The following is a 25,625-nucleotide window of genomic DNA, read 5'->3' as shown; positions in this document are numbered from 1 at the left end:
TGTTGATCACCAAGACGTATTTATTGCACACAAATTCAGTATTCAAAATGGATTTGATACTGACATGGAAGAATAAATATATCACATATATCACTTATGGCATAAAGGCAAGATGTCCTTAAAAATCCCACTATCACTTGAAAAATACACAAATTACATTAGTGGAATTACACCTTCCTAAAACATCCATCATCCTGATTAGTCTATGATGTTGTTACGCAAAGTTTCCTCCATTGCAGAGTGTTCCCAGCTGTTCCCAGAATGTACTTTAACACAAACACAGAGCTGCACTTCAGATTTGATTGAACTTTACTATTGTAATGTCTCTCTAAGATCTAGCGACATGGTGCAGGCTTTCTAAGGGTGGAGTAATCCTCTTCAGATCATTTGCAAAGCAATTAGGCATGCCCCCACTGCTATTAAACATAAAGATAACAGCCTATGAGATAAGATGCTATTTTCACTACGTATCAAATGTGGATAGCTGCCTTGGGCCCCTGATATCAGCTAGATATATTTAAATCCCTGTAAATGAAATTAAAAATGTGATAGTAAAAAAAAATAAAAAAATTAGAGAGACATATCTAGTGTACTATCTATCGAGAAATTGCATTTATGAATTAAATGTTCTTGCACCTAAATCCTTAATTAATGGAGCTATAATTATCACATCATAAGTACTACACATTTTATGCAGAGCAAATTTAAACGCATGGCTTCATGGATAATATCAACTCTGACATTCTACAAAACAAGGTAAATATCTTAATACTTTTTAGCTGCCAAGGGAACATACTGTAATGGTCAAATACGTCGATCGTTGCCACTGTGATCATCGCAGGACCACGCAAGGCCAGATTACGTCACTAAAAGGGCGACCGGATCCAAAAGGATCGCTTTTGAAATCCAGAGTGAGCTGAACTACGTTGATTCGCAACATGCATTTGTCAGCAGGAACCAGAGGGCCTCTTTTGCATGTCTTTCTATCATCGGTGCACACAGCAAGAAGTAATGCTACCGACAAGCAAGGTGCGGAGGGGGGGGGAGAGAAAAAAAAGCAAATTCCCTGTTGACCTGTGACCCTCGACTCAAAGGGGCTGCCATGCATGCATACAGAGGAGGTTCAAACAGAGTTTATGACTGCATTATCTCTCCTCTTCCTCATCACCTCTCCACCCATCAGTGGACACTAGAAGCCACCACGCCGAAGCAGACAGACCAGGCATCACTCATTCATTCGCCTCCTAGGTGCCTTTGTCAGGTGATTGCTGGCGGAAAAAGGAAAACAGATCAATACATCTCCCATGGGTCTGACAGGTAATCTTTACCTGGGATGAAATATGAGTGGTACTAGCCTGCTGGATTCCTTAACTGTAACAGGACAATTGACTGGCTGCACGGATGCCATTCCACCATTTCCTAGCCATTGGAAATTCATTTCGTGGCATAAGGTCTGGCTGAGATGTCATTATAGTGACTGTTAATTGCCGTGGTGGCATGTAAGGTGTTCCTCCCTCCTACTAATGGAACTGTATCGGACCTGATGCATCTTCCTCCCCTGTCAGAGCCCTGGCACCAAAACACATACTGTTGGATAAAACAACAGCGCAAAGCTCTCCTTAAAACACTGCACGGTCAATACCTGTCAACAAGCTGAGGGGAAGAACACATCACGTTATTGTTTTTTTGGTCTAATTATTCTTATTCCTATTAATCAGACGTATACCGTAAGCACTCCCACCTGGCCTGGTTACAACTGGCAGACTGAAGCTGCAGAAGGAAAAGCAGCAGCAGTAGACGGGGAAAGGGGTGGGCTGGTCTCTGCACTTTGACTGATTTCTGTGGCAGGATGTCTTGTGTGAGGCATCCATTTAGACTAGTGTGCACACACAGCATTTATAAATGTCATCCCCCTCCAACATGATCACATAAAGCCTTCTCAGATGGATTATTGCAGACATATAACTCATGTTAATTGGCAAATCTCATTCTATTAAATGCGATTCTTCCCTTAAATAAGGCTTTAAAGTGACGGAAAAAGACGCGTTATGAAGCTGATGATTATGCACTTCACTTTACTAAGAAGATATCTTGTAATCAGTAGAGAAAGTGCATACCTGGTAACTTCTTTAGATTCATTAAACTTTCCTTTAAAAAAACATTCAAAATAATATTTCAATTCAGGTGAGAATTTCCGTGTAAAATGCATTTTTAACACTATTAAATGGAGTCAGGCTGTATCTTTATGGTTTGTCATGTATCTCACAGTATTTTCTTTTTCTGAAAAATAAACTGGTTGTTTACCATCTTGGCTAGTATGAATATTTTTGATCTCTCTGTATGCTGCGATTGATCTTTTAATGCATCTGATGCTGCGGGAGGTGGGGGAATCCATATCCTAAGGGGAGGTGAAAATACAGCGCGCACGGATGTCCACTCCCGTCTCCTAGAGCTTCTCCACTTCTCTCCGTTCGCCTCTGCGCTCCTTCTAAACAGCTCCAAAAGCAGCCCATCCAGCACAGCTGAAAAACAGGCTGTTCAAACAGATCTGCAGCTGGCCTTGAACTTTAAATACATTTGGGCAAAATTTGAATATAGAAGGTAACCTGGAGAGAACAGAGGCGGCCCTCCGAGGACCGCTACTACACTCCCTCTGTGTTGTGCTAATGAGCACCTTTGTACCAACTGTAGCTTTTCAAATCCATGCTAATAGGAGGCCTGTACTTTGTGCGGCTCGCTACCGGTGGTCGCCTCTGTGAACCCTGTAGCAGCATGTGGTAGCTAAACATTGTGATGCTCCTCTGTCTCGGACAGCCACACTAGAATAGAGCAGACTGCCCCCCTCCCTTAGCCCACCCATCCTCACCTGACCATCCTTCCCAGGGTTCCTGCTGACAAATGCCGTGCAACTAGAGTGGACATAATTGTTGGATTGTGCGGTAGCAGGTGGCCTGGAAACTCTGTTTGGAAACAGGAGGAGCTGCCGAGTCTAGAGTGAAACGAGGAGCCTCTTGAAGCTGCCTTCTTCCTTGAAGAGATGGCAGAGGGCTTAACAAGGCTTGATTGCATTAACATTTGTCATGCTTAATATACTACCTGGAAGGACTGGATCTAGCAGTAACATGCTGATTTGAAGACTAATGATTTGCTTTGTATTTTTTTACTTCTTTGTTATAAAGTTTGTGCAGCAATAGGAGTTCAAGCCTTTTTCATTCCTTGGCACAATAGCTTCTTTTTGTCACTTTCCTCCAGACTTCAGATGGTACTTCTCGAGTCCCATTCAGTCCTACTGGAGCAAAGATAAACTCTCAGGCTGAGCACAAGTGGAGGATTGTGAAGCAGGTACGCTTGGTCCCACAGCTTCGAGGGCTGAGGTGTTACCGGGCCCTTGTGCCTCTTCTCTCTGGTGATCCAGGTAAAAAGGGTTGTAAGCTGCAGAGGAGGAGAGAGAAAAAAAAAGAAAAGCACATATCATATTCTGGACATGTAACCAAACACTGAGAGCAAACAAAAAGATAAATAAATCACATTGCCCTTCACTGTTTCAAGCCTCTCAAAAATGATTAAATTTAGTACATGACTCACAGATCGCTCCCTGGTTTAGGTAGATGGAAATAAAACTTTGAAGCAATCCTCTTCTAATAGGTTAAATATTAATTTTGGGTCACGTGAGGCAAACCCGCTTCACCCCCATATGACTGTAGACGTTATTAAAAAACGAAACCTATCTGTGCTTCTCTTATGGTGGTTTGATTGTGTTTCTGAACTCTTAATTCATCACACTTCACATCTCGCTGATGACCTTCCTTTTTAAAGGATCCCATTTTCTCTTGATCTCGTGCACCTTAAAAGCTTTTTTCTCGCCGCGAGTGAAGAGAAATATCAGAAAGAGAGCCGGGACCAATTTTCGTGGAAAACAGAGGAACTCTAAAACAATTGCACTCGCTAACATGCCTTCCTGCTTTTCCTACTTCACTTTGATAAATAAATCTCTCCTGATCTCCGCCCACCCTCCCCACCAAAAAAAAAAAAGTTAGCGGCGGTCACACAAGACATTTGCCAGGCAGTCCCATAACATAGGACAAGGGAACTAGAAGTGACATTGTGGCTCGGGGCTGTCTCAAAGGATTAGGCATTACAGCATTCACTGGTATGTGCTTTTGCTCGTTCTCCTTATATCTGCTTGTGGCTCTTTCCAGATGACTTCTTCTCCAAACTGATCCAGCAGCCAAGATAATTGATTAATATTTCTTGAGGGAATGATGACTAACTGTTGCTGAGGTTCAACACAAACATTCGGGTTAAACATAGTCAGAGGACTTGATCAAAATTCAGGGGATTTCTTACTGGACAAATAGGAAAAAACAGCAGGAAACACTTAAGTCTGAGTATGTTAAAATGCACAAGACACACCAGATACTAACTCAAAGTCAAGGTCATGTTTAGGTTAAGGTAAATGATTAATATTTCCTGAGGGAATGATGACTGATTGCTGCTGAGGAGTATGCACATTTGTATTTCCAATCAAATCAGCAAACATTTAAATAAATAAATATTTTTAAAACTACCATTTCATACGTTAATACTACTATTTTAAAACGCTTTAAAGTTGGAACATTCCTGCTGGTGGAATAATCAGTCTTCATGTTTCTCATATTCAGCCAATTACATTGAATGCAGTGGTGGAGGAAGTGCTCCGATCTTTAATATATGTGTGTTTTTATGTGGAAATCCTGAAATGTAAGTCCTGAATTCAAAGTTTTACTTCAGATTAAATGAGCTAGTCCATTAGATGGCATAAAAACTACAATATTTTTCTTCATATCAACTGATAAATTATCTTGCTTCCTTTTATAAATCACTGCTTTGGTAGGTTATAGATATAGTTTTAGATATAGAACAAAAATAAATACTGGGTAAAATTTAAAAACAAAATAGAATAAAGTGTTTTGCCAATTATTTAGTCTTTAACTGAAAATGCTACAAAAACAACATAATAAATGCTTACGCTGAAAAACTTTAGTTCAGTTCAAACTCACAGTATGATTGTGTATAAATATTGATATGACAGCGTCACACAGCTGCTGCAGATTTGTCGACTGCACATCCATGATGCAAATCTCCCACTCCATCACATCCCAGAGGTGCACTCGATTGAGATCTGGTGACTGTTGAGGCCATTTGAGGACATGTTCAAGAAACCAGTTTGAGTTGATTTGAGGTTTTGTGACATTGTGCGTTACCCTGCAGGAAGCAAACATCAGACAATGGGTACACTGGGGTCAAGAAGGGATAGGCATGGTGAGCAGCAATACTCAGGTGGCCTGTGGCATTTAAACAATGCTCAACTGTTAATACAGGGCAGGATTGCGCCATGCTTTCATGTTGTTGTTTACACTAAATTCTGACCCTATCAGCTGAATGCTGCAGCAGAAATGGAGACTCATCAGATCAGGAAATGTTTTTCCAATCTCCTATTGTCCACTTTTGGTGAGCCTGTGCAAACTATTGCCTCAGTTTCCTGTTTTTAGCTGACAGGAGTAGCGCCCAGTGTAGCTTCAAGGTCCAGCGTTGTGCATTCAGAGATGCTTTTCTGCTACCTTGGTTGAACCAAGTGATTATTTGAGTTACTGGCACCTTCCTATTAGCTCAAAACAGTCTGCCATCGAGGAGGCATTTTCCCCCACTGACCTGGATATTTTCTCGTTTTTAACAATTCTCTGTGAACCATAGAGATGGATATGTGGGAACAAATATTTCTGAAATAGTCAAACCAGCCTGACTCATGTCAAAAACCATACCACATTCAAAATCACTGAAATCACCTCTTTTCCCTATTCTGATGCTCGGTTTAAAGTTAACCAGGTCATCTCGATCACATTTTAATACCTAAACGCATTGAGTTGCAGCCATGTGATTGGCTGATTTGCATTTAAAATCATATTAACAACTATACCTATTAAAGTACTCAGTGAGAATACACAGGTTTAACACTATCTAAATCAACATGTTTACTAAGCCCTGCTTATTTCTACCAAAAAAATGCCAAATCCCATTTTGAATGTATTAACTCAACAGTAAAGAGCGCATGGTAAACTTTGCAACCCAGAGCTGTCACCACTGACAACATTTAGTGCATTTAGTGCACGATGGAGGTCCAAAACATGCTGACAACATGTCGTCTTTGTAGCAACTATACTTTTCATATAATAATATAAAAATAGCATCCAAAGTGTACCATGTGAAGAGATACAGGTTTAGCATCTTAGTGTATTAATGTGATTACAAGGTAATCTAAAAATGATGAATAAAAGATTACCACCTGCACTCAACTGGTTTTACATCAAGGTCAATAAAGACATTACAATGCAAAGGTTTTCAGTCAATGGGAGAATTACAGTACATACATTTATTGTGGACGATAATGGGAAGTTGAATGGAACCATCTTACCATCTTAATAAGCTCTCATGTGATGCTCTCTAAAAACAATCATTGCAGGCCTTCCTGGAGCACTCCCCTTCCCCCCTTTATTAATCAGCTAATTACACATTGACAGTAATGGGCCTGCTGATTCCCACACTTAAATGAACAGGGCTGAATAGCTCTTTAATGATTAGCCTTTGTGTTTCTCTCTCTCTTCCGTGTACTAACACACACACACACACTCTGCTCTTTTTGCAAAAGAAAATAAAAAATAAAAGGGACGTTCAAATCAGACCTCCTGGTGAGAAGGGTTGCACACAAACAAGAAGCACCTGACAGTCTAGCCGGGTAAATCTACCTCCAGAAGAATGAAAGAATACAAAAAAAGAAAAACAATCAGAGAGGTTACAGCCGCAGCAGGTTTGTGGTTATAGCACATCAACTCATGTGGGTTTCAGTGTTAAGCTGGGCCTCCAGCAACAGTTGAAAAAAAGAAAAAAGCACGCCATGAAAGTTTGGTAGAGCCGTGCAGGCAGGTGCAGGTGGAGACGGAGGGGGGGTTGAAGGACAAGAGCAGGGTGTGGAGTGGAGCCGGAGAGGGCGAAATAGTGCGGTGGGCTGCATTTCTGTCAGCAGAAGTGATGGCTGAGTGGTAGCGTTATTTGTCTTGTGCTGCCATACGGCCCTCGCACCAGCCTGGGCATTAATGAGAGGGGGCCGGACCGGGCAGGAACACGGCGGGCCTCCAATGCAGGTGATCTGTCACGCAGCCGTCTCGCTCAGGCAAGGAGACACATGAAGACAGAGGGGGAGAGGAGAGGCAGCAAAGCTGACCGTGGGGCAGGCCTCCACATGGACACCCACATGTGGTACTTACCAACATATAAAGATAACAAGCGGTCTGACAAGGTTAAGCGCAAACTGACTTCAACCGCACTTATTTAGACAAAATCTTCCTGACGTCTAACACACTACAGAAATTAAGGCTTTTTTTTAAACTAGCATCGACTTTATAGAGATAAAGATGAAGGGCATTGTGCGAGACAGCAGGGGAGGAGTAAAATTGCAATAATTAATTAGTCTGTGTGTCAGGCCAGCCAAGGATATTAAATTCCATCAAGATCTTTACACTTCTTGATTCATCTCTTGACTCACAAATAATCCCCCAATTGTGTAGCGTGTACATGCTCTTCATACTAATTCACCATCAATGAGCGCCATGTGCTAAAATGCACAATTCGCTAATAAAAGCCAATGCAATTATTAATACATTTATAATTGCAAACTTTGATTTTGCATTTTTGTAATCACTTTTTTAAAAATACTTTTCAAATCCTATAGAGCAGAAAGAAGGTTTTCTTTATTCCAAATCTAGTAGGGGCTCGGTTGGATTTCTGGGTGGATGGAGGTGGTGAGAAAAGTAGAAAATGGTCAATTTAAGGCTGAGAAATCGAGTGGTCATCTAATCCAAACAGATACCTGGCTTGATAAGTTGTTGTCTTTTTTTTTTCCACAACAGGCTTCAAGCACTGCCGTGAAGGTGCTAAAAGGTTAAAGAAAGAAGACAAAGCAACAGCTGGGTACCACCTCAGTGATTCCCTATAGAGTCCTGGAGGATACCTTCAGTCGCAGACTATTTTCACTCCTGATTACAGAGTTTCAAATCAGCCACTAACACATACAGCAATCCACTTCCTCTGGCTAACTCGAAGACTCAGCTGTCGTGTTCACTAAACGCAACACGGCGAGCCGTGCTGCGCTTTTTACTGAATGCAGTAAACAATCTTTCCATGCAAACAAGATGTTTACCAGACAGCGCTTCTGCTCGATAAATCACCGAATCTATACGCGCTCGTGTCACAACGGCAGCAAACCAAAAATTTTTACACAGAGCGTGTGAAAGCTTGTCAGGGTGAATGTGCATCTCCTGGTGGGAGGTGAGATTACTGAGGAGAGACATGGTGCAGCAGGCTGCCAAAGTAAAGATTTATACAGAGCAGTTGCAGCTGCAGAAACTGACATTGGACGACATGGGATGCATGATAAATCATGGTGGACAGGGGGCACTAGACTCAAGAAGCAGGAAAACACTCTGAACAGGGCTGAGGGGGATGTGCATATCAGGGACTCTACTTCTGTCTTTTACATATAAGATGATAAATATATTTATTTAAGATGATAAATATATATATATTTTTTTAAAAAGCTTTATGATCATTTTTACACAAAGATTACATTACAATAACATATGAAGAATGACTACAGTAGACCGTGGGCCTGTTAACCTTTGACAAACAAGGTATGCTCCTCGTTCCGCATGCTGAGTATCAGAGGGCCTTAGGGGCCAGGGGTCCGTCCTTTTTTTTTTTTTTACTTTTATGTGAAGCAGTTTAGCACTTGGGAGGTGAAGGACGGAGTCGCTGGCCCCTCCATCACTCGTTGCAATAAACGGATGCAATCTGTATCCATGTAAAGCAGTGGCTGTTTTTAAATTCCACCTCTTTTATCCAAATGAATGATGGACCCTGGTACAGTGCACTGTGGAGCAATATTAATATACATCAGAGGCCTGCACCCCTCACTAAATCAGAGAACCACCAGCATTTGTTATTTAAATGACAAACAGCAGCTGCAGGAGTGGAGCACACAGAGGGGACGCGAGAAGAAAAGGTGGACAAACCAATTCAGATTTCAATCCAGCAAAGACAAAAGGCCCCGAGCCATCAGTCTAATGAAAAAAGGCAGCTCCACTGGTCTAAGCACACACGCAACGCTGGCTGCTCGGAGTGTAAGGCAACTGTGACCATGGAAAACACAGCTCATGAGTACATAAGTAAATGCAGTCAAATATAAAAGGGGGTATAGATGTAGAGATGAGGAGAAAATTATTAGCCCCCCGCCACATTGAAATGAAAAGTTTGTCAAATGCTTTTCCTACAAGTGAGGGATTTTGGGGCAATTCTAAACATACTTTCCTTTAGAAACCATAAATAACACACAATAACAGAATTACTTCAGAAATAAAAGAACCAGGCTCAGTATTATTATCCCCCTGAAAATCTGACTCCTATGCAATGATGCACTTTTTAATGCTCTCACCTTGTAAAGTCACGTTAAAGCTGAAGCATTCAGAGGTTCTCTGCAAGCTCTACAAACTAACATGACTTTAAATTTTAAAGGACTGTTTTTAATGCATGGCTGAAAAGCTGCAGCAGACACTAACTGCCTGAAGTGTAGAAACCATAGACAGCACCAAATGCTGTTTCCTCCAATGAGATGTTCTGCTTTGCTTCTTGTTTGTGGGTCTCTCTGCATTCACGTCTGTTTTTAAATCTCTGAGTTCTCACCTCTTACATGGAATCTTGTCACCGCACTTTCCTTGTAGTACCAAAAGTAATTTTGGCTGGTGCAACATGTTAGTAAATCTGACCCTTGGAATAAACCTCAGATCTTTTATCTACTTAAGATGTCATAAAAAACAGAAGGGAACATGCCTCGTTTGGCCATGAAACAACTTGGTAATTGTACAAATAGTCTGAAAGCCTCTGAAAATGAGGGACTATGCATGAAAATAGATACCCATGGCATCAATTTCAAAATCCAGCATCATCTTGTTCTCAAGTGATCATATTCAGAAGATTTTTAGAAAATGTTACTGTGACCTTGAAGATTCAAAATCATCCAGAGTATTTAGTAAATGCACTTGTGGTATCAACTTGAAAATTCCAGAAATCTTGACCTCCAACCTCAAACTTGAGGCCAAGGTCACTGAGATTCAAACTGAGGTCTGACATTTTTAGGAGCTACGTCTATTGTATTTGGAGCTCCTATGTCACCTCATTCTCGAGGTATCGCATTTACAAACTTAGGTGTCCACACCCCCGACTCGCCCGCCCAGCAGCATGATGGCTATACCCCATCAGCCTTTTACAGCTGAGGGGTAAAAATGGCTCTAATTCCTATTAAAACGGACTTCAACCATATATGTTACATACTGACTGTATAAAAGAAAATCTACCATGGTTTTATACAGAGGCAAAACTTACAAACTAAAGGTGTTATAGAAAGGAAAATAGTTAAAAAATCACCTATCACCATTTTGAATGCTACATTTAACTCCTGAATCATTCACTAAATTTAAACAAATCTTTTTGGAACTGGAGGAAAAGTGAGGGCATCAATTAAGTAATTAGAGTTCATTATTGAGGTGCAGTGACATCGAAGTAGCTTTACTCGCAGCATGGCTAAAAAACAAACAAAACGCAAAGGTATAAAGTTTTTGCAATTCAAACATGATACTTTTACCTCATGTCACGTGCTAAACTGGGGTGGAGAGTGTTACCTGATGAAGTGATGGACACAGCTTCGGTTTCCCTCCGCTTCCTCACGTCTCCTGTGAACAGCAGTCCTGGAGTGAAACTAGTCTGTCTGAGTGAGACACAGAGAGGGAAAAAAACAACACATTACTCACAATATTATGATGCAGCTCCGACCTAGAATAAACACATAAACACGAAGAAATTTAATAGTTTCGCAAAAGTCGATAAATGCAACCGCTGCACATTTGCAAACGCTGCAGCTTCGCGTTTCACCTCAATACAACTTTGCCGTGTGTTAATTTTTCTTCATTAATGTATATTTTCACAAGAATAATGTGAGATGCTGGGGTGCGAGCGCCCGAGTCATCGCAGAGTTCACATAAACAAATTACACCTGCTCTGTGCCTCCTGTGTGTCATATGTCAGGGGCCCTGAAATAGGAAAAGCTCCCCCATGAGCTTAATAGCCCTGACTTCTGAGATGTAAAGTTAAGGTCAAGGTCTGTTCCATCACAAGGGGGTTGGCAGCAGCTGATGTGATCAGGGCAGTGCGAGTGTTTGTGTAGAGCAGAGAGAGGATGAGTGAACCCTGATAAGAGACGCTGACAGACTTAAATATTTGAGCTAATTTAGCACCATAAAGAATGATAAGCATCCTTTATGAAAATATGGATAAAAATGTAAAAATGAATTCACGGCAGCTCAACAACAAGGATGCATAAAAGATCTCTCTCTCTTTTTTAGCTGGTACAAACCAAGACTGTGGCTACCTAAAGCTCAACCCTAACAGGCACATGCTACAATGAGGCCCCGTCAGACCAGCCTTTTAACTGCGGCGTGTTCCATGACCTCAGCACCCATAAATCACATGACGGGTGTGCAGGCGCTGGGCGTTGAGAGCTGTGCGGAGCATGCTTTGAGCGAAGTCTCTATGTTGTATAATCAATAGATATAAAAATAAATGGCCTGACCGTTATTCTCTCCCTGCTACCCCTCTCTAATAAAATCCCAGTAATGCATATTTCATTTACTTTTATACTTATTGATTACCTGTACTCCAGTTAGTAAATCACGCGCCTATCGATCCCTCAATCGTACCTCTGTCGGACAGCACATAACCAGCCATTTGCGCCCCTGATAAAGAGCTCAGGCATTGAACTCCTCACAGTAAATCTTTGCAAACTAACTTTTTAATTCTAAAATCGATCCACATTTAAACGTCGCATTATTTCACAAGGCACGCCCGCGGTATTAAAAGTAATACCCTGATGCATTTGGTCTTAATGTGTGGTGGTCCATCCCTCCATCTCTTTTCTCCTCGCGCTGAGGCCGAGACATGTTGGCCCCCTCCTCAAGCGCCCGCCCGCCCACCCCGGCGTTACAGAGAGCTAAGATGCAGAGTCACTTCTAGTCCGCCAGGGGCCCAGTGAGCCACTCAGCACAATGCTAATCAAACATGAGAATACCATCAGCTGCCTCATTAACCAAGGAAAAACACTACCATTCATCTCAGAGCAGAAACCAAAGGCTTTGTATAAGCCTTTTACATGGCTCACTGCAAAACTGAGAGAAATGCTTAAAAAAAGCACAACAGTGTTATTATTTAACATCTGTTTCTTCATCAGCTTTAACAGCTTGACAGATGACGGCCTACATTTACTGAAACTGTAATGAGAAAGCAAAGATTGACTCAGAGGTAATGAGCAAAGAGAAAACAAGTACAAAGTAACAGAGATGGTCGGCAACTACTAAATTCTACCACAAGGACACTGAGGGGGAAAAAGTGTCCAAAATAGATTTTTTTCAGGTCACATGAGACACTTTTAAATGCAGTGCAGTCTCTAAGAGAGCGGGGTAAAACAGCACTGACACGGGGTCAATTGTAATTTTGGCGCCCACATCCAAAAGCAAATATATCAATTAAAAATAATAAATCAAAAGAGGAGTGAAAGGCCGCTGTTACAAAATGGCCATCTATTTTCATTAGGTTACATGGCGCTTCAGGTGTGAGCAGGATCTCAAGATTAATAGAGGCATTCAAATGAATCAGAAAGGATTAGGGTCTCCAGGGAACATAATCAATAGCTCCAAATCAATAATCAATAGGCCACTCACACCAATATACTAACTGCTGACACTGTGATCTCACAATTAAAAAGAAAACTGGGATAGGGATGGCATAAGACTATGATTTATCTCACAGCACAAGTGTCATTTAGGAATAAATAAGTCAATAGATAAAAGCTGCTGCCGCCTGGCTCAGGTGGGAGATGGTTGTGCATTTTAACGCGGCTCAGAGCATTACAGCCAAAATCCCACAAAGCATTGCGCCCATTCACGCGCAGATGCGAGGATAAATGGCATGCAACCTTACGCAGCCTTTATCACTTAATATCAAATGTGTGATTGCTGCTGTCGGCTTGCGTACAACAAAAATCACAATATCATCCCAACAATACAGCACAAGATTAAATGCTCAAACTCTGGCCACGGAGAATTCACTTTCTCTCAAGGGTGTCTAAACAAAGAAAAGTCACGCGTGCGGTATGGGGGCTGAGCGCTGGAAACTTATAACACAGGTGAGAGTTACAAAACAAATTATGCGAATCACAAACTGACGGTTTGTCTAAAGTTTGTCGAGAACGGCCACGAGCGACGGCTCTCGTTGTCATGCCGAACAACATTTCTAACTGTTTGTATGCAAGAGCATTGTGGAGAAAGTCTAAAGTACCCAAATGGGTGCAATGTGTGCAAAGCTGGGTCATCGGGACAAAGCTGCCATCTCGCTGGAGAGCGGAATTGAGCAGCTTGGGGAGATGGATTCAGCTCGTGCCGTCCAATGGGACACATCAGAAGCCCCTCTCGTCAATCCCCCTCTCCCTCATTCATTTGGGAGTATGATTTATACTTTTTGAAGTGAAGGGTCTTGAATCCCACTATAAAGGAATTAAGAGGTCTCCCCTGAGTCTGTCATTCAAATGAGAGCATGGCAGGGATATGAGGGCTTTTTAATAGAGAGAAATTAGTATTCACAATGCCTTAAACTAGAATCTGAAGGAACCTTTCAGGTGGAGAAGAAAGGGCCAGTTTAGAAAGAAAGCCTTAAGAAGTCGGGGGCTTTTCATAGCAGCCGTGTTTCTGCCCCTCATCAAGGAGCCACGGAGCGCTCTGTGAAATAACCCAAGAGAGCGGGAGGAAAGGAGTGCGTGTGAAACAAAATTAAGAATGCGCCATAAATAGGCAGAGTGAAAACAATACAATGAGGAGTCCCACAGTCTCGAAGCCAAGAGGGCTGCTCGGCTTCTCAGTAGTCCCCCATGCAGATCCAACAGTTTCTGGGATGACTGGGAGCGATGTGATGCTTTGACAAACATCTCCTGGATAAACCTTTTTAAACGTTTCCGTGCAGTCCCAGAAATGCCAGCATATTAATCTGCATTACAACTATGTCAACACGTAGCATTTCTCCATTTGCAAACGCTGACCTTGAAAACGATTTAAAGTGACGCAGAGCACCACCTGCATGTTATTGTAAGTTTAGCTCAGACTTTAGGCCAAAACAGGCAATGTTTTGTTTGGGATTAAACTTTAACATTATTTTCTCACCTTAATAGTTCATTACTTTTCCCTAATTTTATGAAAATCTTCTTTTTTTTTTTGGGGTTGGGGGGCAGATTCCACATTTCTGAAGTTTACTGCATAGAACTGCACACCCCATCTGTTTGGGGTTTACACAGTACAACTCCTCCAAATACATTTCTCATACTTACGTCGGGTTTTTTATTTATATAAATCATCATCATCAAAATAGTATTAGTTACCAGAATTTCATTTCATTTGCCAAAAAGTTATCTGTTGCAAAGCGCAAAAGGAAAAAAGGCCCAGCTATATAGTAAGCAGGATTTCTCCAGGATTTCTGCTTTTTCACTCATTTTCAGTCCAGTCCTTGTACCCAACCATTTCCAAAGGAATGTTTTTTGCTAGTTAGGCCAAATAATACTGTCCTATGAATCATTCAAGCATAAAAATGCACCTATTTGAAAAGATGAACCAGTTTTTTGTCTACGCATAACAGACAACTTAGCAAAGAAACCATTTTAAATTGCTTCTTTAGGCACTTTGTTACAAGCAGCCTGTTGTAAAAACACAATTTTTCCTATTTCTGTAGCCAATTCTATGGAAATTGCCAAAGATAACACGGTTTGAAAGATATAAATTGTATTTTTGCACAAGATTCTTTCAGCCAAAACAAAACAGCATGATGTGCAGTGGGTCCTCCTTTTTTTGAGCCACCACACAGTGCCATCTGGAAAAGCATTTGATTGGCAACAGCTTAATTTTTCAGCTTGACAATGATTCCAAACACACTTAAATCCAGTTAAAGAATACCTGGATAGAAAAACTATCAGTCATGGATTGGCCTCCCCAGAGCCCAGACCTCAACATTATTGAGGTAGTGTGAGAACAAAAGGCAGCCAACATCCAAAGAAGAGCTTTGAATTTCCTTCAGGAAGCCTGGAGAACTACTCCTGAAGACTACTTAAAGTAGTCTTCAGAAAGCTGCCTAATAGAGTTCAGGCTGTGTTGAACACACACACATCAAAAATTGACTTTGAAGCTTGTTCGAATTGTACAGACTGTTTTTACCTTATATACTGTATTTTCATAATGTTTCAATAAATCTCTACACACATTTCCCATTTTCTAGAAAAATATAACAGAATGAGGAATGGCTCAAATGCATTACGTAGTAATATATTTGAAGAATATATGTAAACACAGTAGTTACGGTATGTGTACCTCTGAGTCCTACACGTCACTGCCAATAGTTTACATGAAGCATCGAATGACGATTAAATTTCCTTCTAGAGTAGTTACAATGTGAATATTGCAGCTTTGAAGCATGAAATGAATTCAGTGACTTGTCAGGCACAAGAGGGAAAACAGTTGTTTCCTGACACACACACACACACGCACGCACGCACACACGCACACACACACACACACACACACACACACACGCACGCACACACACACGCGCGCGCACACACACACACACACACACACACACGCACACGGTCATTTTAATAAGGAAGGAGAAGGTTAACACACAGAGTCTCATCTGAACAGAAATCACTCCAATTAACGCTCTGTAACTGATTCACTTAAGTGAGCTGGTCATTGACTCCCCCATCAATATATTGAGCTCTGATTAAAAGGACTGAATGGTGCAGGCGTGTGAACAGCATCAACTACCGGTTTCTGAAGACCGAGGAGGAACATCTGAGATGGGGGCTCTCTGGCACCATGTCAATAGGACACACTGGTAATGGGCACAAAGGGTTCATCTGTAAAAATGAAAGAATCAATAATATTTAGAATATGCAGTTTATTTAAAAAAAACAAACATAATAAAGATAAAAAAAATGTGTTATTCTTGCACACCTGGCTTCGGTCTCGTTTTCCAACAGAAGGCAACCAAAAGCTAGAGGAGATAAAGAAAAAACGATCATGGAAACAAATACAGTTGATGTCTAAGAGTTATGTTTCTAAGATAGTTTTAAAAACTTTCGTACTCTCTTTGGTAAGGATCCTGGGAAAAGTGTCTCAGTCGCTCTACAAACACTGGCATGCTGCTGGCCTATGAAAAACGAATCAAAGATGTACAATAAGAAACAAAACACGAAAACTGTGCAACGGTAATTATTGAAGAGGGAAATTCAAGCTTTCTTTAACCTTGCTGGGAGGCCGCCTCCTATCCCTCCTGACGCAGCATGCAGCAGAGCCAGCCAGTCGTTTAAGACGTGAATGATACCCTGCAATGGCACAAAAAAAACAACACTTTATGGTTTAGCAAAAACATGAATAAAGGAAAAACTGAATTGGTTACACTAACAATATAATCAAAAATTCTGATTTTATAGCATTCTTCTTTTTTTAAACAAGCAAAAGAATTTATAGGACAACTCAAGTGTCTCCTGTAAGCCAAGGTAGTGATTTGCGGACCAACGCTACATACTGACGTGGTACCAGTCAAATATTCAACAGCGCTTTATTGCAGTGATAAAGATGCAGACTCGAGCGTTTCAAAATCTAATACTATATCTAGAAGACAGAATTGCTCTTTGCAACCTCGGTCAGAGAGTCGTGCAGGTTGCAGAAAGGCGGCTGAGGAATGGTTGTCCTCAAGGGGAAGCTGGCTGTCAGAGTCCCAGCTGGGCAGCAGGCCAGCCACACCCGTCCCAACTCCACAATCCCCCTCGAAGAACCAGTCACTCTGTTCGTCATCACCTGCACAGAGGGGAAGGGAAGACCTTCCATCAGTTAGCAAATCACTCTGACAATAATGAAGATTGTCAAGCAATTTGTTGAAAACATTAAGTAAATATTAGACATAAGCTACAATAACTCTCATTTAATGCTGTGTTGATGTCTGAGAGAAGCTAAGTCACTGCACATTTTTAGCATCCTACAAGCTGCGGGGTGAACTACTCCTTTAACTACGCATTACCAGACAGCACCGGGCTTTTCCCCAGACGGCGAGCTCTTCTCAGACCTGTCACTCAGCAAAGCGTACACAGGAACCATGCCTCTCACAGTCAAGGTGTAGTGACAACTGTTAAATCAGAGGCCGCCTGGCCCCACCACGGCTAATGAGATTAGCAAAGGCTTCGGCGCTCATTAACACGACATGACAACGTCTTATTAGAGTCGCCTGGGTGCCCAGCAACCGGCCCATTGTATCTAAACCGCCTTCTCTAGCCCCAGCATTCCCTCATAGCCGAGCAGGGTATTGTCCAAATATGACAGCTCGTCATCGTTCTAGTTTGAATCCATGTTAATAATACATATTTGTCTCTTAATACCTTGTCCTCCTTCATCATTGGTGAACAGACCAGGGTCGCTGCTGCATGTGCTGCTGGTTTCCCTGCAAAGAGAAAAAACATCACATGTGAATGATTCCCATTGAAACTCCTTTAACGTCAATATCAATAAAAATCTGAGGATCGGGAACTGCACTTTGATTTGTCACCTCGTAGATTCTTTAGGTCAGGCAATGCTATAGCATCTGAAAAGTGAACAATGAAAATCCAAAAATGGCTATCTCCTGTAATGTCAGTATCTAACATGCAACATTCAATAATAGAAATAATGAAGAAGTCTGGATCTAGAGGTCGACATAAATGGAAATGACACAAAGAGACAGAGCGTGCTGTGATCTCCCTTGTTGTGATAGCAAACACAAAGGCATCAGGAGAGACTCTGATCGAAGCCACTGAGTGACATGAACAATCTAATTGAATATCCTCCGCTGTCAGCTCCAATCTAATCTGGCCTGCGTTGTGGAGGATGACAGGAGAGCGAAACGCATTCCCCTGTCCGCCCCTCCCTCTGGGTGTGCCCCACACGCGGATCGACCCACAGACGTGCCGCCTCGACAACTGGCCGACATCTGCTGCGTGGGCTGCCTCTGCACAGACCGCTCCGTTGCCGGTCCTCCCCACGTCCTCGGGGCAACCCCCGTTACGCTCCCTCCACACCCTCTGTGCCCCCTGCCCCTCACCCAAATAACTGTGGCTTTTCTTTCTTTTTCACATTTCATCCTCCTCAAACTGGGACCTCCAGACAGTTCAAGGTCAGAGGATAAGGAAGGAGCAGTAAGAGATGAAGAAAGAGGCCATTTTTTCTGCCGTTGTTTTTAAATACATGTAGCACATGGGTTTATTGATTAACTACACGCTGCATGTACTGTTCTGAATACCAGTAAGCCTGGGTGACTGGTTTCTAACACACACACACCAGTTTCCAACAGCCACAGTACTAATTGTTTTAATTAGCTTCTGTTTGACCACTTTTTTTAAAGGAAATATATATTTTGGCATATATTTGATATATCATCATCAGCTTGAGCGCCACACACTGGTTTATCCATTTAATTAGTCAAATTGGTATTCATGCAACTTTTTGAAAGAAAAGGCGCTTAATTCTCTTGACCAGCTTGCATTTTGCTTCCTGTTTATCAACGCTGACCTTGCTTGTAGGAGAGAGCTGGAGGGTCGGATATGCGCTGATATGGTGCTTTGCCATATTGCAGAAGCCTGTCAGTGATGACAGGATCAGGAAAATGCCCATCCAGCCTGTCTGCCTCCCTAGCCAGATGGTCCTGCAGCTTCTTCCCTAACATCCACAGGAAGCAGATGTGAGAGGGAACAGGCCTCTCCAGAGAATCTGGAAGATGTCTGCCCTAACCCAGCAGTCCTAAACCGTCCCTCCCCTTCAACCTTCTCTCCTCACCGATTCCCCCGGCCTCTCCTCAGCTGTACCCCACCTCTGGACATATCAGCTGGCATCTGGAGCACACAACATCAGAGGAGGACACTGCCTAAAGCTCTACAACAGCCAACACCTGCATTCCCCCCCCCACCCCCCTTTTATGCTCTGGTCTATTACCTTTCACAGGAATTTCTCAGGATGTTCTTTCCCATTTTCAAATAAGAAATCTGTTTTGCTTCATATTGTGGGATTTTGTGCAAAGTTTGAAAAAGAATCACAAGTATAAACAATTAATTAGAGACTCCCATTAAGTATTTATCCGTATTAAAGGTGTAATGTGATGTCGCTTGAAGCAGCATAGGGCCGATGTGAGACCGTTTCCATTAAGTACTCTAATTAATGTGTTAAATAATTGAGGTCCCCATTTTTCTTGGGACCAAAAGAAACACCTCTTCTTTCTTCTTTGACCTTTGTTGAGAAAAGTTGACAAACGTTTTGAGCAAACTTGGTTTTGTCTCGCTGCATGCAGCAAGAAAATCCTTCCATGAAACTGCAGCTTATCTGATCAAATGTAACAATACTTTTCTGTAATAAATACCATAATTAGAATAAATATGCCCAGAAAAAACAAAGACAAGGGCAAAACGAAATTAAAAAACTGCATTCCAGCACTTAGAAATGGACTTAGCTTCCCTCACAGCTGTATTGTCTTATTACAATCCAAAGAGTTGAAGCAAAACACAGTATCCAGATGAGCACTAATCATTAGGCTATAATCCTCAGCTCCTGGGAGAGGCAGACCAGTTTGCACAGAGATTACAGGCAAGCCGCCATTTATTGAGCCTGGGCTCATTCTGCAGAGGAATAAAGAAGAGGCAGAGTCGGAGGGGGGCAAAGTGCTGATAACAATGGATCTGTGGGCTCTTCAAACAAGCCGCCCCAACCCAAATCCATGCCCTCTTCCATGGGTGTCTGATTATAAGGTTATCCCACCCTCCCTGAGCTGCAGTAATTGGATTAGTCTCAGAGATTTATGAAAATTAACTTCTGCAGATGCCGTGCTGCCCCCCCCCCCCCCCCCAAAAAAAAAGCCCTCCTCACTGAGTTTTTAAAATGTAAATGATATCAGTAAGAGAGAAGTGCCCACAGTAGATTTTGTTTGCTTTTGATGCCAGGGATGAAATCAACAACACCAGAAGCAGCACACAGCTGGAGACCAAGGCCGAGCCCGGGACAGCAACTACCCACAGGTGAGGCCTGCTTGCTGGGACAGCCTGGGTGCCAGGTGGCCTCACTGCCAGCAGGCTGAGCCACGTCTAATCAAGGATGTGGAGCCCAACTGGAGCTACCAACATCTGCTCTCCTTGCACTTGGGTGGCTGAAGGCAAAGCCCTGCTCGGTGTGCACACAAGCCGAGTGACCTTGAGATGAGGGAGATCTTAGAAGACCAGAGGCTCCAAATGAAAAAGGTTAAAGGAATGAATCAAAACTGAAAGAAGAAAAAAGTCCAAGTGACTCAAAAGACATTACAAGAATGTCATGAGTGTCTGACATCAAATGGACCGTACACTCTCAGAGCATAAATATAGCCGCTGTACCACTGTCAACCCCTCATCACCGCTGCCATTTGTTCATATCCTTTTGCCTCTGCCAGGACTTAACCATTAGATTGTTCAGCCCTCAGTACAGTGTGGCAGTCTACTGAGCAGCAATCAACAGTGGTGGCGTTGTGCAAGTGAGAAATGATTGACAGCGTGCCATGGTGCTCCCATTTATTTCTTCTCCGGAGCTGTTTTCTGTCAGAACGGCTATTGATTTTTCCATAAAGTAAGAAAACAAGTACCGTTTAGGGGCTAGGGAGGTCAGCACAAATTAAACCTGAAGATGTAAAGCCTTCTCTCCGTCCCATTATGGGTTCCCTCAAATGTCTTCTTCACACATGTTTTATGTGATCAACAGACAATGAGATCAGCAAAGGAAATATGTTATGAAAGTCCACTGGATGGCATTAGAAATGGTAAACAGGATGTACGACGCTTCAAAAAACCGACTCTGTTCCTGTGTATCTGACCAGCACTGAGAAGCATTTGTGTATTATAACTGTAACTGTATTGTAGCATTATATCCCTGACAACCCAATGACTATAATGTACAGAAATGGGATAGGGTGTGTGTATATCAGCTACTGCCTCCTGAGTCAAGGTCCGTGTCTGAATCTGCTTCCTGAATACTCTCTACTCTCTGCTATTGTATTCAAATGTTAAAATTCAGAAGTCCGAGCACGACATGGTGTACTCAAAAAACACTTCTATTATGACAAATAAATGCCACCGACATGCACCACTGCCTAGATACTGAAGACGTGCATCTATTAGAGTAAAAATCAGTCATTAAACAAACTAGGCTTTCATAGCCTTGTACCATTTTGTTTAGGGGTACTAAGAGACTATCTCATTTTAGCTATAATCACAAGCAGTTTTTCAGGTGTCACCTTGTTTAGTTTGTGCAACTATGATCTTCAAAGTAAAAGAAAAAAGCAACCTTGGGGCCTGAAAAGTGAAGCCACTTTGTAAGGACCTAAAACTGCAGTCCCCCTAGTGGCCACTAGAGGCTCAGTCCAAAAGCAAATCAATCCTTGCAGACTCGCATGTTAAAACCCAGTAAAAACAAACATGTTACACACTGGGCTTTTATAGCAGGGCATCTGCATGGGGATGCTTTCAGTTCTTAATGACCTACTCAGTTACATCTTATAAAGGCTTAGAGTTTGGATCATAAGTGGCACGACCTCTCTGAAAACGAACATGTTATATATGATATATGGATGTATAGTACCTACTACTGCAAGATAAATAACCATAATGTAATATGGAATTAAGTTGAAGCATATATAAAAATCTAATGCAAAGAAATTTACAGATGCATAGGTGCATTTATAGATACAAAAACGACCTCTGTACATGTTAACGCCTCTTAAATGTACAAAACAAGGAGAAATAATCTAATTGTTTTATTTACTTCTCAACACACAGTACTATTAAATGTGTATATTTAACAGAGAGCGGTGAATGAAACTTAAATTGAGGTCATTGGTAGTTTTTGGGCTTAAGCTAAAGCAACATATGGTAATGTTTTCTTTACTGTAGTAATATAATGTCCCTCTCTGCTGCCAGTTACAGCCACATTTAGTTTTGCTAAATAAAATGCGCACAAGACGGTGCACTCTGGGACTGTGGGACAGGCACAGCTTTAATTACCCAGCCCAAGACAGGAATTCATTTCAAAACAAATCAATACCACGCCAAGTCACTCATTTATTTGTGACAATATTTCTTGAAAGAAAATAATGAGCTGGCAGATGCCCGGAGGCATAACTATCAAAGATCCCTCCCTGATGATCATTTCAGCTATACGAGATGAGGATGAAGAGACTCTATCATTCATTTTTAATGTCAACTCAATACTTTAAAGCGGAGTGGCATGATTGTGATACATTTTTTTCGGTTTAGTTGAGGACATGCTGAATATTGACAACTGGCTAGATGGAGACAGGCATTATAGATCATCCTAAATGTCGCCTTGTTTAATTGCTTCTGTCTGATAGTAGTTATGCCCATGACTTTTATGTTATGGGTTTAACTGCCTTGGTAACTTTCAGTTTAAAGGGTAAAAGGGGCTTTTAGAGTTTTGAGCTTCTTTTTCAGCATGATTTAAATTGAGACTCTTTAAACAAGGGCAGGGTTAACATTTTGCTCGCTGCACAACTGTAAATTAAATGTTGGGTTCGAAACGCTGAAAATGTTATTTTTCACAATTAATGAGTCCAAAGTGCTTAATACGACTCTTAATGTTGGGTTGAGGAGGCCAAAAGTTGGGTTTACCTCAAAGAAAGAAGAAAATGTAAAAAATTACCCATCAGACATGTTCTCGTCTGCAGCATCTCTGTGCTCTTTCTTTCTCTCCCAGCACTCCTTTCCCATCAGTCTGGCTCTTTCAGTCTTTCTGTCTGCTCCCATCCAACCACCAGACCGCTTCTTTGATCCTGACAGATGCCGCACCTTAGAAGGCCTATTCCTCCGTTTCCTGTCCAAGCCAGAACCTTTTAAAGTGGACTGCAGTCTGACGGTTACATTTGAGGTCATGCGTTTAACTTTCCTCCGCCTCCTGAGTGGACGTCCGGGGTTATTCTCAGTGAAGGAGTCGGACTCTGGCCAGGAGGACTGCCTCGCCCTGACTGAGCCTCTCATGAGGGACGGCCATCGGGTGGATGCGGTCATATCGTCAGAGTCACTGCAATTGGCCACAGAAGTAGTGATGTTCTCCCTGTATTCTTTAGCCTCGTCCAAGCTGGACTCGGATGCCTCGATCCAGCATCGCCTGTGCTCTATCGGGTAGAGGGTGGACTCGCGAAAACGCTTACGGCCTCTGCGACGGCGGATCTGACGGCGTTGCTGCAGAGGACTCAGTACCATTTCCTCCCACAGCTCTCCTAGCTTATTCTGTTCTGAGGTCTGCTCCAGTGCAGATACCAGGTCCTGCACCAGCTCATCCATCATGGTGCTGGAAAAGAATGGAAATGTTAGTGACCAGTTAAACTCTTTGGATGACTTGTCATGTTAAATTGCAGGTTTAAAGCGCAGGCTAGAGGTTTATATGAAACAACAGAAACGTCCGATGTACTTTTCTAATTGATTATCAGCATCTTCACTCGCTGGCCAGCAGGCACACATGCCAAACCTCTTGTTAATGCAAATATCTAATCAGCCAATCACACAGTACATTTAGGCATGTAGATGTATTCCTGTTGAAGTTTTAACTGAGCATCAGAAAGGGTAAGAAATGTGACTTCAGTGACTTTAAATGCAGTCACATCGACTGGTCCCAGTATTTCAGAAAGTGCTGATCTACTGGGATTTTCTCACAACCATCTCTAAGGAATGGGTTATGATGCCAGAGGAGAGTGGGTAGACTGACTTTGAGCTGATAAAAAAGCAACAGAAACTTTAAATAACTACTCATTACAACCAAGATGTGTAGAAGAGCATCTCTGAATGAATCTGCAGAAACCACACTGGATGACACTGCTGTTAGCTAAGAACAGGATACTAAGACTACAGTTCATACAAGGTCACCAAAACTGAAAAGTAGAAAACTGGAAAAATGTTGTCTGGTCTCATGATTGCCCATTTTTCCTGCAACATTTGAAATCAAATCAAACACTTAGACCACTGCTGGTGGTGTAAAGGTGTGGAGGATTTTCTTGGCACACTTTGGGCCCCTCAGTAGCTTTTATTGTTTAAACACCACAGCACACCTGGGTGAACCTGTGCCATGAAAAATGAAGGCAGTTTTGAAAACAAAAGGGTGTCCAATCCAGGACTACCAAGATGTTCCTAATAAAGTGCCCGTGAGTGTAAATATTCAAGGTGTAAAGAAAACAACAAGTCAAACCATTCATTGGGAAAGTCTAATGGAAATAGTGTATTTGCAGGTTGTTACTTTGCTGGACTTGCCACTAAACGACACGCCATTGTTCCCTTTTTATTTCATATATTTCTACTCTTATAATTATGTAATCATCAGTGCAGCAGTGGGCATTCTGCTAGGACAGCTGGGGTCCACCTGTCCCTGCAAATCAATACAAAATTGCTTTCTTTCTTTATGGGCGGGTTCTCTTATGGTTTGAGGAAGACATAAATGATGTGCCAAACCCTGCAGTCACGAGAGCACCATTAAATTGCCAAATATGGAAGTATCTATTGAAAGAATGGTTTGTGGCTTCATTTGGAGAATGAGTTGCAAAGTGAAACCGCTCCGGAGGGACTTAATAATGCAGTTATATGTGTTTCTAGTAATTTGTTACCTGTTTGTGTATCAGCAGCATTATGAACTATACCTCCCCAACCATCTCAGGCATGATGACTGAGGTCCATTTCAGTAGACCCAAGTAGCAGTCATAACCACATTTTTAAAGACATGGGACAAAAAACACAAACAAAGACAGAAACCCACCACCTCCTCGCAACAATCACAAAGTAAATCCACAATAGCTTTAGCGCTATAAAACATCACTAGGTTGATTTTCCCCCCCTTTAAGTCTAGCAGCATAAATTCGTGGTGGGCTCATCATCACCGGAATTGCTCCGTGTTTGATTGCAGCGGTGTAGAAAGCGCTGCATTTACGAGCATTTGCAGGTCATCATCGGCTTAAAAGAAAAGAAAAACGATTGACATCACGTTTTATTAGCAGTAAAGAAAAGCGACTGTGTAGCTGTGCAACATCAGTGCAGCACAACAACAGCTCAGGCTGGCTGTAGTATCCGCACGCTCGGCTCAGCCTGTGTTACATAACAACAGCTCACACGTGAGCTCAGCGCAAGGACAGCCACACATCTCTGTGTCCACTGCTGACAACAAAACAAGCGTTTTACACGCGCTGAACACAACGGCCGCCTCACGGACACGGTGTGCGCGGATCTATTCGGATGCTATTTAACGCCAGGGAGAAGACACCCCTCTGCGTTTCGAGCACTCACCAGTCGCAGCTTGTCTTGTTTTGTTTTCAGCACAGCTGGGACACCAGACGCACTTCCGCCCTGCAGTCCAGCC

General features: G+C 42.2%; 1 protein-coding gene across 1 annotated transcript; it reads right to left on the bottom strand.

Annotated features, from left to right (window-relative positions):
* LOC146686637 (G patch domain-containing protein 2-like) lies at positions 1-25,625 on the bottom strand. The gene is made up of 10 exons (XM_085441821.1): positions 25,553-25,625; positions 22,929-23,576; positions 17,609-17,670; positions 16,875-17,033; positions 16,479-16,558; positions 16,319-16,383; positions 16,188-16,227; positions 15,999-16,090; positions 10,767-10,852; positions 1-3,432 (listed from the first exon to the last, which is right to left on the bottom strand). The coding sequence occupies exons 2-10, from the start codon at positions 23,570-23,572 to the stop codon at positions 3,287-3,289; spliced, it is 1,374 nt and encodes a 457-aa protein (XP_085297947.1). The 5' UTR covers positions 23,573-23,576; positions 25,553-25,625; the 3' UTR covers positions 1-3,286.

Source organism: Copadichromis virginalis, linkage group LG19 (assembly GCF_057382275.1).
Source record: "Copadichromis virginalis isolate Kocher_CV1m ecotype Utaka linkage group LG19, C_Virginalis_male_GT1.1, whole genome shotgun sequence".
In the NCBI taxonomy this organism is placed as follows: Eukaryota; Metazoa; Chordata; class Actinopteri; order Cichliformes; family Cichlidae; genus Copadichromis; species Copadichromis virginalis.
The sequence above is the reverse complement of the archived record's forward strand: the minus strand, read 5'-3'. Positions and strand labels throughout refer to the sequence as shown.